The 18364-nt window shown below is 40.0% G+C and overlaps 1 protein-coding gene across 1 annotated transcript in view; it reads right to left on the bottom strand.

Moving 5' to 3' along the window:
- Positions 1–13120: 13120 nt before the first annotated feature.
- AFG2A (AFG2 AAA ATPase homolog A) overlaps positions 13121–18364 on the bottom strand; it is a 327091-nt gene continuing 321847 nt past the window's right edge. Inside the window, exon 14 of the mRNA XM_059417577.1 lies at positions 13121–13531. Within this exon, the coding sequence (XP_059273560.1) occupies positions 13355–13531 (177 nt within the window). The 3' untranslated portion in view covers positions 13121–13354. The remainder of the gene's footprint in view (positions 13532–18364) is intronic.

The raw sequence follows: 18364 nt of genomic DNA, 5'->3' as shown, positions 1-18364 counted from the left end.
TTACCCAATGGTTTTGAGTAAATACCCCCAAAATAGCCTTTTTCCCCTTGGATTCCTGAGTGAGAGCAGCATGGTGATCCTTTCCTTTGGGAAGCAGTATGGTGTGGTGAGAGCAGGATAGCTCTGGTAGGCGGAAGTTGTGGCTGTAATCCATCAAACTGTCCCTACCTCTTCCTTTGTGATCTTGGGCAAGTCACTGAGTTAAATGGTTGTTAGAAATACCTTTTAGTTCTAAGATGCTTGCCTTCTCTATTTGTAGAAAACTCAACCGATGTCTAGGGCTTTTTTTTTTTTTAAGAATTATTTATTTTTTCAGAGAGAAGGAGAGTACAAACAGGGGGAGAGGGAGGCAGAGGGAGAAGCAGGCTCCCCACTGAGCAGGGAGCCCAATCCAGGACTCAATCTCAGGTCCCTGGGATCATGACCGGAGCCAAAGGCAGACGTTAACTGACTGAGCGGCCCGGGTGCCCCATCCCATTTCTAGTTCTTAAAATGTCAAAGTAGGAACCAGCCCAGGGTTTCCGCCTTATTAGAGCAAAAATTTTGAGCAACAAGGACTGATGGCTATCTAGTCCTCGGGCTTCGCCATGATGTTCAGTCCTCCCAGCCAGAGTTCCACAGCCAGAGCCAGACTGAAGCTGCCTGGAGAGTTTCTGGAGATGGATCCTGTGCGCCAGTGGAAGGTGATTCATGTTCCACATTCTTTCACCTTTCTGCCTTCTCTGAGAACCACAGGTTATTGTGCGTGCTCTTTGATCCTTTTCTAAACGTTGTGTACAGGACATTTTCAAAGGTAGAAAACAGAGCTGGAGATGGAATAGGAAAGAAGAATGGAGAAAGAAAGTCTAAGCAGTGCAAACGTGAAAATAAAATGACCTTTGTGCCTTAAATGAGGGGATTGGCAGAAATGGCTTATTATGCAGCTGAGGTATGTGAAATGTAGAATTTGCTGGGCTGGCAGATTAATCCCATTTAAGCAGGGGAAAGTACTCCATGACATTAAAGGATTTATTTGTTTGCTAATCTGCTTCAGACCTCACAGGCCTTGTTACAAATAAGCAGGTGGAGGAGAAGGAAATGGTCAGAAAGAAGAAGTTACTGAAAAGGAGACCGTTGTCATTCCCGTTTCCCCTCCCAGGTTTGCTAACCTAACGTCTAAAGAGGCCGTCCAAAGCACTGGAGAATCCAGTCGCCTGCAAACACGGCGTGTGTTACTGGCGAAATGGACAACGTAGAGGGTTTTTTTTGTTCGTTCTGTTTTGTTTTTATACAGCTGGTGTGATCCTTCCCTGTATACACACAAGCCAGAGTATATTTCTCCTGTAATTTCAAACTCAGGGTTTGAACAAGCTTTAATCTTTATCACTAGATTTATTGGGACCAATCACCAGTAGTAATTTCAACTTGGAACAGTCTCCTTTCTTTAATTTTTAAAACTCCCCTCCCCTCAAGTGCAAACAAACGTTTGCTTTACTGTTGCCTTTTTCCTCCTGGATGGACTGCCCAGTGCAAGAGCCAAACATCCTCTTAATCTCTTTTTCAAAGACTATAACCCTCTTTTGGGTAAAGCAGTCATTTTGTTTTGTTCCATTGCACCTTGACAATGCCGAGAAAACATAATCCTTTACTTAGAATAGAATCTCAGATTTGCTGTTCCATTACCCAGTAGCCTAAGCATTTGTATTAAAAGACAGTTAAGCTTTTTTCAGTGAGGCATTTCCTTCCTTACCTTCCTCACAGAAAGTTCTGCTTTATTTTTAGTAATATCCTGGCTCCTGGTATTGTATTTGTGCACATAATCCCTTCACAATAATGCTTAGTACTCTGGTGGCACCTTCCCTCCAAGGAACTCAAAGACCTTTACAAACATTAATTAGTTCTCACAGCACCCCCGTGAAATGGGTGAGTATTCCATTCCAATTGATATATTATTATCCACTTTTTGTGATTTTGCCAAAATTCTTTTCCTTTCTTCCCCAGTGTGTTTCCTAATGGAATTCACCTTTAGTCGTCTGGAGCTGGTTAGCTAAGTACCTGGTAAAGGAATGAACCACAGCAAACAGAAGCATCAAAGAAAGATGTGAAGAGTGGTCTACAGAAAGCTTGGTGGACCAGCATGTGGTGGGGAGTAGAAAGACCCTCCTTATCCTCCACCTCCCCTCATACTCCGGGGAAGGGCAGAGGAGTTAAGTGAATGGGAGAAACCTGATGAGGGCCGGGGTGGGGGTGGCGGTGATGACAGACAACTTCTGCCAGGAACAGTGGGCAAATTCCTGTGATTCTGAGCTATTCGACCATTTCCAGGGCTGGTGGCCTCTGTGGTGATGAACTTTAACCTACCTTAAGAAGTGAAAAGGACTCATTACCCCAGAAGCCACTGGAAAAATCCTCACCGTTCTTCAGGTTTAGTACAATCTGCTCTGTGCTAAAATTTCACTGTAATATGTTTTTTCCACCAGCTTTTTGTAAAAAAAAAAAAAAAACTTACCAAAAGTTGCAACATTTTACGAAAGTGTGGGTCTTTACGACTTAAAAATGTTTGAAAATGTGTGTTAGTATTTCTGTATCTACTCAGGTGATTCTAATCCTAGCCTTTCCTTCACACTTCATTACTAAAATGGGAGCTATGTGGAGGAATAAAGTGGCCATTTGTTGAAGGTGAACCCAGGAGACAAAGGACCAGATTTCCTTTTTGACTGAATGCAAGAGAGCTGAGCAGGAGCCCTTGAAAGGACTAACCATTATCCTTTAACGCTCAGCCAATAGGTGCTTCTGCACTCATTCAATCACCCTTATCAAGCTTTCTGAGGAATTCCTACTGAGAAGTTATTTGAAGGGGACAAAGCATAGAAGCCCGCAAAAATTTTTTGTGGAAATATGCAAATAAAAAAAGATTTTTAAAAATTTTTATTTGGGAGGCGCCTGGGTGGCTCAGTGGGTTAAAGCCTCTGCCTTCGGCTCGGGTCATAATCCTAGGGTCCTGGGATAGAGCCCCGCATTGGGCTCTCTGCTCAGCGGGGAGCCTGCTTCCTCCTTCTCTCTCTCTGCCTCTCAGCCTACTTGTAATCTCTGCCTGTCAAATAAATAAATAAAATCTTTAAAAAAAATTTTTTTATTTGGCCCAGAAGCCAAGTGATTTCCCTTCACTTACCGATGGAAATGGGGGATTAAATATGGACTGGTTTTAGATTGCTACATGTTAAAATAAGAAAAAAAAAACGTGGAGAGCTATAAAAATAGTATGAATTTAAGGTAAAATATAAGAATTTGACCAAAGACAGGAAATTCTTTGTGCTCTAATTTCCTGACCACTGACCTCTGTAGGAACTTAGTGCTGCCCCACCATCTTACTACACATTTATAGGCCATTTACTTTTTCTTTCCTAACCTCCAAAACTTCCTCCTCCATCCCTATACTCAGCTGAGAACAGAGCTTCCTATTTCATTAAGAAAAATAGTCCCAAGTTTTCATCAAATATCTCCACTTATTGCCCAGTACGATCTACCCTGCCTTTCTCTCTGTAGCTATAAAACAGGTTTGTGGGTCCCAGGCCAAGCCTGCCCTAGTGCCTGGGGCCTGTCCTCTTCCCTGGCTCTGCCACTTAACCGGATCTAGGGCTAAATTCTTTCATCTTTATTACATCAGGAAAGCTCTGGCATCTTAAAGCTTACAAAATAAAATGTAGGCCACCACTGAGATAATTTCAGACAACCAACCAAGTAAACTCCACAGTACTTACGATATTTCATGCAAATACCAAAGTGTTGATGGGTATCAGACAGGGAGAGAGAAAAAGAAAGAGTGAGAGAGAGGAAAGAGATACTTTTGTGCATTTTAAAGACAATTTTGAACAAATAATGAGATTCAGGAAACAAAGTACTTCCTATAATGAAAGAGCATATATATCATGATTATACGAAGATCGGCACCATAGTTATTATCACAACCATACAGTTAATGCAGCATAAATTTTGGGGGCACTCCCTTTTCAGAAGTCCAGAAAAAAACAAATATGATTCTGACACCAATTCTGATGTGGGGATTTTTCTTCCAACCATTGACCTATTAATTCAATTCAATTCCAACACTACCTGGTGATAAAGTCAACTCCCACAGATTAAGAGCTTAGTCTGTTTGTTTATTTATTTATTTAAGATTTTATTTATTTATTTGACGGAGAGAAGCACAGCTAGAGAGCGAACACAAGCAGGGGGAGCAGGAGAGGGAGAAGCAGACTCACCACTGAGCAGAGAGCTCAATGTGAGGCTCTATCCCAGAACCCTAGGATCATGATCTGAGCTGAAGGCAGACACTTAATGACTGAGTCACCCAGATGCCCCAAGAGCTTAATCCTTTAGGACTGCTTCCCCCTACCACAGCCTCCACAGAATCCCCCTACCTTCAGATGCCAATCAACAGTCCAGGTTATCACCTGTGCTTATGACCATCTATAAATCAGAGGTTCCCATGACTCACTCCTTTGGGTTGATTAATTTGCTAGAGCTGCTCACAGAACTCAAAGAAACATTCTACTCACTAGATTACTGGCTCATTATAAAAGATAAAATGCAGGAACAGCCAGAAGGGAAAGATACATAGGGCAAGGTATGGGGGAAGGGCGCGGAGCTTCCATGCTCTCTAAGCCACTCTCCCCAAATCTCCATGTGTTTTCTAACTCCCTGCTACATGGCGCAACTGATGAAATCATTGGCCATTGGCATGGATCCAACCTCCAGCCCCTCAACCCTGTCCCATCCTCCATGGACACTCAGTATGTGATAGGCTGGCTTTTGAACAGGGTGGTAGAAAGAGAGCAAAATAGAGCATATGCCCACAGAGGAACAGGCGCATAGACACTAGCAGCACCGATAGCCAACAGGAAATTAAAGTGTTTTCTTTTCATCATTGTAATTTTTCCTTTTATTTTTTTTTAAGATTTTATTTATTTATTTGACAGACCGAGATCACAAGTAGGCAGAGAGGCAGGTAGAGAGAGAGGGGAAAGCAGGCTCCCCACTGAGCAGAGAGCCCGATGTCAGCTCGATCCCAGGACCCTGAGATCATGACCTGAGCCGAAGGCAAATGCTTAACGACTGAGCCACCCAGGCACCCCTGTAATTATTCCTTATTAGTAGTAGTTTTGTAAAAATCCATAGTCTGGCCTTAGCTCTGAGGTCGCTGAGTCAGGGTCTTTGCCCACACTCGGGAACAAAGTGGTGGGGAATTACTGGTGACCTGGACTAACTTGTTAAGAGCTGATTGAGGACCCATGGATGAGGAGTGACTTATGTGGGGGAGCCTGGGGGATGGAGGGCGGCAGTGTGGAGGGTGTTACTACTGCCAGTTGTACTTGACAAACACTGAAGTATTCATCAGGGGAATCCCAGCAAACATTTGAAGGAGTAAAACCAGTAGAATGGACTTTTGGTTGTAGGGGATGAAAACTTCAAGATGTAAACTAGGTGTGAAAGGAAATGTGCCCTTATTTTGTTGTTAAGAGCCAGTGAAGTCTGAGACTATATTAGTTACGTAATAACCCTTCAGTTAATTATCTTGGGGTTTTTACTTTATTCCCTTGTATGACTTCATGCACTAGCGCTCAAAGAACAATGATAAACAATTGCCCTAGTTTCTGATATTTAATTAGGGTATGGGCCATTGGGTTAGTATTACTATTTTTAGCAGGTTAATGTTACCTTTGCCTTTTGAAAAACTGAGAAATGAATGTTGAATTCCGTACTGAATGCACTGTTTTCTATTTTGATCTATTAATATGCTCAATTATTTGATTCTGAGTAGTAATTTTTTTAAAGGTGCTTCTTTTAAAGGTGTGTAGCTACTGAAAGGGGGTTGGCACTATGTCAGTCACAGCAGGAATTGGGAAAACTTCCTTTTCCTTTAGGCTCTGAAACAGTTTCAATGGCATAATGATGATTGGATTGAAGACCTGAATTCATTTTAGCCTATAAAACCATCCATGCTCAAGAATTTTTGAGAGGTAGCTATATGAAAATTAACAATTTCAACAGGGTTTCACCTGTATTGGCACGATAATATAAAATTCTTAACTTTTTATTTCATTCATAAATGTGGTTTCTTTCCCCCTCAACTTTATGTTGTGGCTTTGTTACCTTTTAAAAAGCAAGCCAAAAGGCATATTAGTTTACTATTGCTGATTTAATACATTATCACAAACAGTGGCTTAAAACAACACAAACTGGGCGACTGGTGGCTTAGTCGGTTAGGGGTTTGCCTTCCACTCAGGTCATGATCTCGGTCCTGGGATCGAGTCCCACACTGGGGTCCCTGCTCACTGGGGAGTCTGCTTCTCCCTCTGCCTCTACCTGTCACTCCCCCTACTTGTGCCCTCTTTCTCTCTTTCTGTCAAATGAATACACACACACACACACATACACACACAAACTTACTCTGTAACACTTCTGTAGCAGTCTGCATTAAGTCGGAAATGGGACTAAAGTCGAGGTGTTGGCAGGGCTATCCTGGAGGCGTTATGAAGGGAACCCTTGTCTTTTCCAGACTCCAGAGTCTGCATATCCCCTGGCTTGCCGTCCTTTCCTCCATCTTCAAAGCCAGCAGAGAAGCATCTTCAGACTTTTCTTTCTGACCTCTTTTCCTCTGAATCTGATTCTCCTGCTTCCTTCTTTTCTTCCTTATAAGGGTCTTTATGATTACGTTGGGCCTATGCAGAAAATCCAGGGTACTCTCATCTCAAGATCCTTAATTTGATCACATCTATAAAGTCCCCTTTTGGCATTTAAGGTAACATATGATTTTCACTGTTTCTGGGGACTAGAGTGTGGATATCTTTTTGTGTTGGGGGGCATGGTGCATCGTTCTGTCCACCACAAAAAGATTAATTTGTTTTGGATTTTGTTCTCCAAAGAATGGGCTATTGGAGCAGTCATTTCTGTTGTTTTTTGTTAATTAAAGCTTTTACCTTTATATTTTCCTAAAGTTAATTTTGGAGTTATTTATGATAACTTTTTGAGGAGATTTCATAATTTGGTTAATCTTATTCTATTAATGAAAGTTTTTAGATTTATAAATTATCTTCTGTGTAGAGGTGTTAATTGAATTCCATACATTTTGATATATAGTATCTTCACTATTATTTTTCAGATATTGTTTTGATTTCCTCTTTGATCAAAGAATCATTTCCAGATGAATTTTGAACTTCTAAATACTTGGGGTTTTGTTATTTCTACATTTCTCAGTTTTAGGTGTCTTTTTAAAAGCTTTTATTTATTTATTCGAGAGAGAGGGAAAGTGTGCAGGAGCAGCAGGGGGTGGAGTGGTGGGGTGGGGTGGGGAAGCCGCAGAGAGAGACGGAGAAGCAAACTACACCCTGAGCAGGGAGCCTGATTTGGGGCTAGATCCCAGGACCCTGGGATCATGACCTGCGCCGAAGGCAGAGGCTTTAACCCAGTGAGCCACCCAGGTGCCTCCAGGTACCCCTTCTTAATTTTAGTTTTATTACATGGTGATTATAGGGCACATTCTGCAACATTCCTGCATTTGCAAATATTTTGTGTATGTGTTTGTGTATATACAATATTATATAATTTATATATATATTTATATATTATATATTTTTATATATAGATTTATATTTTTAGAAATATATATATTTATATAGAGAGATTATATGAGAGAATAAAATATTGTCCATTCTCAGTTTGCAAAGTTTAATATTTATCTAAGTTACTTAGATTCTGTGTATCTTGGAGATAATTACTAAATCAGTTTATGAAGAGCTTATTTATTTTTTTTAATAGCACTACAATGTTCCATCGTATGGATGTACTATAATTTATTTAAATAGAACCTATTGTTAGATGCTTGTTCTAGTATTTTGCTATTATAACAAATACTTCACCATTAGATGGTGAATAATATGCTATTCTTTACCTTTGGGAGCATATTTGTGGAATAAATTATAAATAAATTCCATTAGCTCTGTTCATTTTGAAACTTACTCAAATGTTTTATGATATCCCCTGTCAAATTGACTATATTTTAACATTTTTGAGATATCAGAGCAGTTGTATTCTAAACTATTTCCCTCTTTTCTCAGAAAATGTCTCTTCTAATGTATTCTAGCTTTATCTTTCAGTACTTTGTTTCTCCCCCAGTGCCAAACTTTCTCCCCAGATTTTTGGCACAGGTCCCCTGTTGTATTTCCCTTTGGGATATCTCAATCTGTGATTATTCCTGGCCCCAAATAATCTGTTCTCCATGTCCTTGACTCTCCTTTTCACCTGTCAACATTTTTATTATTGTTTATGATTATGTTGGTGTAAACAGTAATTTAATTGCTGTGGGTTTATGACAAACATATGAATATATTATTACATGTCAGTTCCCATTTCACTTAACTGCATTTGACTGATTTTAATATGAATATTTTTGGGATATTTAGAAAGATTTATTTGAGAGAGAGAGAGACTGTGCTAGTGGTGAGTGTGGTAGGGGGAGAGGGAGAGGGTGATAGGGAGAGAGAGAATCCTTAAGCAGACTCCCTCTGAGTGGGAGGTCTGTTACTACACTCGATCCCAGGACCCTGAGATCCTGACATGAGCTGAAACCAAAAGTTGGATGCTTGCCTGGATATTATCACAATATTAATATTAAAATCAAAGTAATTCATTTTTTCCCGAAAAAGGTGTTTTTAAATTAATAGTCTGATAATTGATGGTGTCTTATCACATCATATGTTTTCTGAAGCAGAGTAGATGTTGAAATTCCTGGAATTCATGGAATTAACCAGCTTTCTAAGTAGGTTCAAAATGTATTGTACTTGACAGATAGCCTTTGAAATACTTTACCTGGGGTTTAATCTGTTCCCTGATTTCAGCATACATGAACTCTATTTTTCTTTCTTTTCATTTCTTTGGGTTTTGTTGCGTGTGGTATGTTAAGTGTGTCATTTTAACCATCTTTCCGGAAATGTTTATCACTAGGTCCTGAAAGAGGAGTCTACAAATTTCTCAATAATTTTGTAACCAACTTAAAACCTTGTAATATCTCTTTCTGCCTTAATTTGCTAGAATGAATTCTTTTCCCCAAAAGTGAGTCCTAAAAGATACAGGCTACTGGGGTATATTTGACATAAACATTCGGTAAAAAGCTTTTCCGTGCATACAACTGTTAAAATGAAAACTGAAGGAAGGAAAGTAAATCAATTTGGAGCATTAGAATTTCTATGTGGACCATATTTGAAAAAATACTGCTAATTCAACCCATATATAATTTCAAAGTGTGCTTTGGTGTATGCTCATCTTTAATGTTAGGACTCAGAGAAACATGACAAAATGAACTAAAACTCTTAACAACCTCATTCAGAAATTTAAGTAACAACAGGCCAGGGAAATAACTTCATTCTATTCTAGCAACTTTTCTGTAGCCTTCTCCTAATTAAGATAAATTAAACATACACTTAAATTTGGTTTTTCTATAAATTCAATAATTTTTCTAAAGTCGAAAACCTATACATTATTTTTTAAAACCTGTTTTATACATTAGAAATAACACAGAACTAAATATTTCTCAAGCAATGTTAGGGCAGTCAGAATCAAGCTTATAAATACACTTTCTTAGTCATAAAGGAGTAAAAAGTTAGAAGCCATTCCTCTAAATTTTGTTGTTAGAAACACTAATTTCACTATTGAAATGAAAACCTCTTGGAACACTGGGGGAAAAAATAAGTGTCACTGTGAGTATCCTGAAACCCTGAAGAGAATCTGGACCAACGACAAACACTTGACCAGATGCCAAAAAGCAAATTGTTTTCTGAAGACAGGAAGCTGGACATTTTCTTTTCTTGCTGCACTTAAATTTTCCATGAACTATAATGTGTAATTCAATCACAAACAAACCTAAATAATAGGATCATACACGATTTTAAATCCACACATAGGAGACCTGGGCATCAGAAGTAAAGCCCTCATGCAGATGAAGCTGGAGTAAACTGTTATTAGTGACATCTGACCTGTTCTTTTCTCTGACTCAGATTTTTACTGGTCCTGTTATAAAAAGGGCACAAACTTCAAATAAAGAACAATCATTGCCTTTTCAATGGTAATAATTAGCTATCTAAAGATATAAAAAATAATTGGTTTATAATAGATTAAAGATGTAATGCTCTAAAATCTTTTTAAATTCTTGACTTCCTGCTCCTTGCACAACCACAGTACCATGGAAACAGAAGTCTCACTCTGGACTTAATTTCTCCCACCCTTGGTCATCAAACAAGGATCACCTAACCCTAATTCTCACCAACACATTTCTTGTTTCCTGGATCCTAAAAGCCCCCCCCCCCCTTTTTTTTTTTTTTGCCTTCTTGAGTTTTATTCCATCATCCCAGTACTTCTCATTTTCTAGACACATGGGGTGGTAGGCATTGTGGATTGCACTGGAGGTCATGGACTGGGAGGAAGGACAAGATTGTGATGCTGGTTAGAAACGCAGGACAGGGCTGGGGATGCATTTTGCCCTTTGCCCCATAACGTGTCAATTTAAGACTGATCTTTAAAACATTATTATGACATACTTAGGCATAAAACGTATAGACTAGATTACAATCAACACCTGTATTCACATTACCCAGTTTAAGATAGGACATTTCAGCTTTTCTCCCCAGAGGAAATTCTCTTGGTATTTGATGCTTTTCATTTCCCTCCACATAGTTCTCTACTATCCGTGTTCTCATCAACAACACGTATTCTCTTGCATGTCTTAAAATTTAAATGAATGAAAGTATTCTTCTGAAATGTTTCTCTCTTTTTTGAAATTCCTCTTTTCCATGTAGCTCTAATTACAATTTTACTGCTGTAAATATTGCATTGTATGGGTATCCCATAGAAATCCATTCTCTGACGGATAGATCGTTTCCAGTTTCTTACTATTTAAAAGTACTAGGGCTCTGATTTTCTTAATCATTACTCATTGAAAACAACTTGCTCTGAGACATACACTGAAGAGAACTCTGAGATTATAGGGTATTCAGCATTCCTAGATATGTTAGTTGCTCTCTGAAGTAGCTGTCCCAATTTATGCCCCATCAGCAGACTGTGTACACCCTTCAGGATTATAAACTCTGTAAGCAGGGTTTTAGCTGTTGGAATCCTCCATGGCCTGGGTGAGGCTGTATTCCTCCAACAACTGGAAGTGCTGGTCATCCCAAGGATGTTTCTAGTGTGGATCCATATTTTCATGTTGAAAGGTTTCAGGTGTCTAAATCTCAAAGGTGGTGTGAATTTGAACCCAGAAGCCGTGGTCAGGTAAGCTCAGGGTCAGAATTCTGAGGAGCTGCTTCTTTTCTTTTCAAATCCAAAGCACAGACCACGAGGATCCTCGTGATCTCTCCAGTCAGCAGGAGAAAGTCTTTTCTAATTTGCCCTTACACTGCAGGTGTTGGTCTTTAATGATCTGGACATTATATAGGAGGCCCGGTTATGACTTCTATGTCACATGGGCTGAAGGGTCTGAGCGATCACTAATAGCTGAGCTCCTCATTTATTGAGATTGCCCCCCTTCCTCCCCACCGCCCAGTCTCCAGCCTGAGAACCTATGCCAGTTCAGGCTTACTGTTCTGGTTTTTATTTTATTGGTAATGCGAATTTAATTTTTTTTTTTCTGTGTAGGCCTCTGTGGATAAGGTTTTTCTCTTTATTTTCTGTGCCCTCAGAACTTAGAGAGAAGGATGGTCCTCTAATAACCAAAGGGAAAATGCAAAGCATAATAGTAATTCTGAGGTCCTATTTCATCATGTAAGCCTTATATTCTAAATCAGCAGAAACCAACAGAATGTTCTAGTGATAGATGTATTCTACAATCTATTCTATCCACATGGCAGATACTTGTCACAGGTGGCTACTGGACACTTGAAATGAAGCTAATGTGTCCGGTGAACTCAGTTTTTAATATTATTTAATTTTAATTCATTAAAATTTAAACTTAAATAGCTGTATGTGGCTAGTAGCTATTATATTTGACAGTAGAGCTCTAAGTAGTAGTCCTGTGGGTGGTTTTATGTATATATTAATAAAGTAATGTAGTCTGGGGAAAAAAATGCCTTGCAAGTCTATTTTTGATAGTCAAAGGGTAAGATATTTGAGAGGTGACTTCAGAATATAAAACTGTATAGTCCCATTATTGTGATAATCAGGTATTTCTCGCCTGACTTGTCTTTCTGGAAATTTTCAAAGATCTACAGTGAGCATGTCTCAGTGCACATTCTTTCCACTGCCACTTTCTCAACTGGAAGTCAGGGAATCAATTTCTGACAGTTTTTCAAAGATTTTTATGGAATATTCAAGTGTCAAGAAATTCTGAAAATAAATAATTAGGAGCACAAATATACATATTTCAAATGCAGCCTAAGACAATATGGTTACAAGTACAATTTGGTTTATCTTTGAACTGAAAAAGTTTATTGGTAACCTAAAAATGGGTGCAAATTAACACATGAACATATAATTTATCTATAGTGTTGCATGAAACAAAACAGGTCTATTGCTTTAGGCCTGGACTGGGATTATAATTCCTATTCTTTTAAATTTGCAAAGGGCATTACATGAAATAACTCTTAATTTTTTTTTTAAATTGCCATTAGTACAGATTAAGAAGGCCAAAGCAAAAATGTAGGTGTAAATTATAATAAGAACAAAAACATACCTGGAAACAAGGCCATATAAACCTGGCTGGTACATTTGGCTATTTCACTGGCTGGCCTTTAAAAATAAAGATCTGTAAATCTTTCTCACTATGGACTAATCGACATGTATCTTGTATTTCTTGTATAAAACTGATGTTTACAGGCTGGCCATTCAGGAATAGACTGAAACAGATTCTGGAGTTAGGAAAGCATTTCATGGGAGGAATAAACTAGGTCAAAAATGAAAAAGCTAAAGTTTGCTTTTTAAATATCAGCATATATTTCCAGATAAAACTGATTTAAACTCATGTCCAGAGATTTTTATGGATAGTTTTACTGTATCCATTTCATTTAAAATGTCTTTAAACACTGAAGCTTCTCAATTCCAGTCAACATAATTCAGACACTTTGCTTATGAAGGATTTTTTTGGACACTCTCAAGACAACTTTTTAAAAAAAATTTTATTTATTTACTCATGAGAGACAGAGAGAGAGAGAGAGAGAGAGAGAGAGAGAAGCCCAGTGTGGGACTCTGATCCCAGGATCCAGGGTTCATGACCTGAGCTGAAGGCAGATGCTTAACAGACTGAGTGACCCAGGCGCCCAAGACAAATTTTTAAAAGAGAAACAGGTTTTGTCTAGAAAGCATTTTTAGCACAATGAATACGTATCCTTTGTCAGATTGAATGTAGCCCACTCTTCTCTTGATACTCCTCATAGAAACGTCTCAGTGATTTAGGAATTCTCGGTGTCACAGTGCTCAAGGCTTGAGTAAAATGTCTTCTCGTAATGCAGTTGGCTTGAATGTCTTCTTCCAGAGCTAAAAGGGCTGCCTCCCTACAGACAGCTATAACCTGAAGCAAAACAATGAAATAAAAACAAACATATCAAAAAAAATAAAAGTAAAAAAAGAAAGAAAGAAAGGGAGAGAAAAAACAATCAGTACTGTTTTTTTTAGAAATGTAGTATTTCAAATATTCATCTGTGATAACTGCTACAACCAGAAGCACATCGCTAACATGGATCTTCACGCTTATTCTGCTTCGTTTTTCAGAAGGATAAAAAGTAATCGCCTTCATTCCAAAACAATGTATTAAGTCCTCAGAATCAGGAGGGGCTAGCAGAGATGTAAGACACGGCATTTGTTCTTAAGAAGCTCGCAGTGGTAAAGGTGGAACACACGTGCGGGCACATATTTCTGCTACAAGGTGACAAAAGGTGAGTGTGTATGTGCGTTGGGGGCAGGTGGGAACCAAGAGATAAGGGGGTGAGGGCAGAGGAAGGAGATACCCTGATATGCAGCAAGGTCCTGCTCATCAGCACACTTGTCAGGGCATAGAATTTCCACATTCCATTTGACCTCTGAGGTTTTACCCACATGTAAAAGCATTTCTTTATGTGCATCCCTTGAACTGAGTTCTTAGATCTTGGGAATATCGGAGAGAAGTTGTCTGCGTTTACTTTGGAGAGCTGCATTGGAACAGAGAAGTGAATTTTGTTTACTCAGTGAGGAAAGCTGGAAGAATTGAAAGGAATCTGGGGAGGGGGTGGAGTGGATGCAGAGTGAGGGAGGACAGAGTGGGCGGTAGGAAAGCGGAAGGGGAGGAAGGTTCAAGTCTTGAATCCTGAAATGTGTTTTTAAGCTCTCTGGACTTCAGACAGCGGAAGCAGGCTGATGCCAGTGTCATTCTAAAGACACATTACTGTGGTGAAAAGAGCTTGTGGGATGAAAAGAGATATTGTGATTTTCAGGGCAACAGGGACAACAGTGATTGATACTGACTACACCTTTATATCGGTAAATGAAAGGGCCAGCTGAAACACATTTGTCCAGCCATTCAGCATATTTTCTCTGTTTGTTCACTTACTGAAAAGAGTTCCTCTGCTTATGCTGGGCTAATGGCTGCCAAAGCAGTTTAGTAGCTTTTTAGGGGATTTAGCAGCATGTTTAGGGAGCTTTCAAAAAACACGCATAGATTTAGATGGCTTTGTCAAATTACGACAATGTAACTATTAGTTCTGGGCTTCATTAATGAGCCCTGAAGTTGACTACAGTGGTTATGCACGTTAATGCTTTTCCAAAAAGAGTGGCTACCAACTGTTGAAGGAAAGGGCAAAACTTCCAGGGATTTGTAAAAACAACTTCATCACACGTTCTGGTGCAAAAAGAGTTATTTTGAAAACAAGATGTAATAATTAATAAGCACAATAAAAGCACATGAAATGCCCAGCATGGTAAAATGGTTATCTGATGGTTCCACTCTGTAGAAAGTGACCCTGAGGACCTCTGTGAAGGGAGGTAAAACAACCAAGCAGGGAAAGCCTCAACTCTCTCCTTCCCTCCATCTGAGCAGCACTTCTGCTATCTGCAATAATTAAAAAAAAAAAAAAAAAAAAAAAAGATTTTATTTAGTTATTTATTTGAGAGAGAGAGAGAGAGCGAGCACAGGCGCGTGTGCACACCTGAGTGGGGGTGGGGAGGGGCAGAGGGAGAAGCAGATTCCCCATTAAGCAGGGAGACCAATGCGGGTCTCCATCCCAGGACCCGATCCCAGGACCTAGAGATGGTGACCTGAGCCAAAGGCAGACACTTAACTGACTGAGTCCCTCGAGTGCCCCTGTTATCTGCAAGAATTTGAAGCAATGGTTGCAAGGCTGAAGTTTGAAGAAGAATCACTGGAAGAGGCAAAAAGGCCCGATCTTCCTGCTGGTTGGTGGACTTTAAGCTCTTTCTCTGAGACAGTACAAGGAATGTTCCATTATGTGGCTCCTTCTCTGGCTAAGTGGAGTAGAGAAGTCACCAGCTCTGGGCCAATGCATGTCTTGCACACTTCATAACTGAGACTTATCCCAGAGAATACCGGGCCCAGCACACGATGGCTACAGAAATTTACTGAGTCCCTACCACATGTGCTAGACAATTACTAAGGACTGTACTAATCCATTGCTATGTGAACACTGCTCCCCGCCCCCAGGTTCTATACAAGGCAGTGATGTCCCTAATAGTGTGCACCATCTGATGGAAGGATGGCAATGGAGTGGCCAGACAAGCATGTGTAAGGTGTGGGGTGTGCTGTGGGGAGGCTGGGCTGAAGAAAAGAGAGGTGACTGCAAGGTTGCCTGGACCCTCTCAAGTTCCTTGCAAGTTCCCAGAATCTGGTGACACGGCCACATAGTGAGTAGCTCCTGCTGCTGGTACATCTGAGAAAGTGTACTGCTGGTCTAGCAGGCTTCCTTTTTCAGTACACAGTAATCAAACTGGAAAAGGAATGGTTATACCTCTCTAATCACCAGAATCTCAGGTGGCCTAACAAGGCAGGGTAGGGAGATGTAGGTAGTGGGAAGTGACGGGTCACTGGGGCCCTGAAGTCTGTCCTTGGGGTCAGCAACCCTGAGCAAATCCTCTCTGCATATCAACTTTCTTTCCATTGTATCTCTGTGTATAGATTTTCCCAATTTCTAACTTGCCTTTTGCCTTTCTTTGGTCGCTTTCAGAACTGTGACTGAAGGGACACTGGTGGTGAGATGTGGTCAGAGCAGTAGCAGCCACCTGAAAGCTGGATGTTTGTAACTTACAGCCTGAACATATGTTAACATTCAAGAGTAATTGTCCTACTATATTTAGTATTTACTGGCCTGACCCTTAATTAACAATTCCATCCAATTTGGAGAACTACAAAATTGTGAGGTATAGAAAACTTGGACGGAGTTTTGACAAGAACACTGAGAAATGTTTGAATTCAATAGAGATGACCCTGGGAGCCTTTGAGAGACAATGGCCAAGGAAACAGAGCAGCTGGATACTGGTACTTTCAAGCACATCATAGGAAGGTGTCTTCTTCTGTACAGAAGGGCCACAGTCATTCGCCCTTCCAGAGCAGCTGGAGGACAGTCTGAATTGAACACTTGCTTCAAGAAAGGTTTTCCTGTTTCATAACATTTATAAGGGATGCCCTGAAGAACTTTCTGCCACTTCTATTTTCCTATCATATTTGCTTTAGCAATATACAACCAGTAACCAAGAGGAAGTAGGACACTACAAATAAGTAACAGGTCACTCATCAATCAACACCCACTGGATAGCTAACTCTGTACAACCACCAGATGAGGCCAGGCAGAGGATCCAGAGATGTCTACGACATGGCTACCAGTCTTCTGGTGCTCCCCTACCATCAGGGGACCAAGGTCAATTAACTGCCCCATCTGGCATGGTATTAGAGGTACTGTTAAGCAAGGCTATAGGAAAAATGCTTTGGTATGGAAAGAAGAGAGGAATTACTGCTCCATAAACCGAAGTGGGAAGGGCAGAATCTAGATACGCATATAGAACAGACACAGGCATTCTGAGCAGGAGGAATAAAGTGGGCAAAGAAACAGCACTGTGGGGGCGAAAGAGACCAGAGATTGTGTAGCCAAATGGAGAATTAAAAAAAGAAAGAGAGAAGAGTAGTTCTGTCATCAAAATGTCACTAAAAATAAAATGACAGTTTTCAGAAGTCATGTGGGCCATAATAACAGTGAAGGCTAGTCAATGACAGTCATCTCTAAAGCTCTACACCCAATTCACAAGCGACTGATGCATAAGCAGCTGACAGAGAATAATTCCTAAAGCTTCCTTTGTTTTTATTTTCTCCCCATGAAAGGGCTTCTTAGAAATTCCAAAGGGAGAATCATTAAATGGATTACTGGTTCTTCTCTCCTAACCCAAATAAAAAGGTATGCCTGAAAACGGAAGTATTCTTAGGAGGCTCATTTCATGAAGGCTGGTTTCTATTTGCTCTGGAGTCACTCATACTTCTCAGGAGAAGTGTCGCTTTGCTACCTGCTCTCAGGGCCCATGCCAGCATTCCCCTTGACAGAGGAGTGTCTTTTCAGAGGAAGAAGTATAAGTTTTAGGTAACAGTGCATAGACTCTGTTTCCCACACTGCACCGTAGAATTTGAAAGATTTTTGTGAAGGCTGGCAGTAGTAATCTGCTTAATTTTCTTTAGCCCACGGTTTCCCACAGAAGACTCCCTCTGCCCTGGTTATGGCAGAACAACCCGTGGGTGGCTACCTTTCAAGTTACTGATGATCTTCAGCACACACTATGGGAGATGTTAACCCACACGGAACAATTCAATCAGGACACAAAATGGCTCTTGCCTCTCACATATCCTATTTGCTCTCTCCTATTGCAGAATAGAGAAAAGAGGGAAAGGGAGGAAAAAAGAGCCTGGAGAAGGACCAGTCTGTTTAATGGGATCAAAGAAGAGCAGCCACAGCACGCGCTTGTGCTCTGGAGACGCAAATGGTCAATGCGTATTTGTCGAATAGAACCGAACATTTCCTTAACTATAAACAAGTTTCTACAAAGTATACATTATATGCAACTTTTTCATATTTGGTCCATATCCTATAATATTTTTACTTACATTACATATAGCCTATACTTTGTCAGTCATACTTAAGTCTCTGGAATGGTAACATCAGTAACAAAAATTGTTTAACACTGTTATACCTTATCTGAAGCAATGTTTCAGTTTGGCGTACTACTTTGAATCAAGTTCTGGCTTTAGAAGTAATATAAATTAGAACTTTTGCCAAGAATACAAGTATGCCTGTGTTATTTTGAGGGATGCTTCCTTAGGTATCAAAATTTGTTACATGGGGACAGGAACTCGTCTGTTGGATTGTCAAGGGGAAAG

The sequence above is a fragment of the Mustela nigripes genome, chromosome 1 (assembly GCF_022355385.1).
Source record: "Mustela nigripes isolate SB6536 chromosome 1, MUSNIG.SB6536, whole genome shotgun sequence".
Classification (NCBI taxonomy): Eukaryota; Metazoa; Chordata; class Mammalia; order Carnivora; family Mustelidae; genus Mustela; species Mustela nigripes.
The sequence above is the reverse complement of the archived record's forward strand: the minus strand, read 5'-3'. Positions and strand labels throughout refer to the sequence as shown.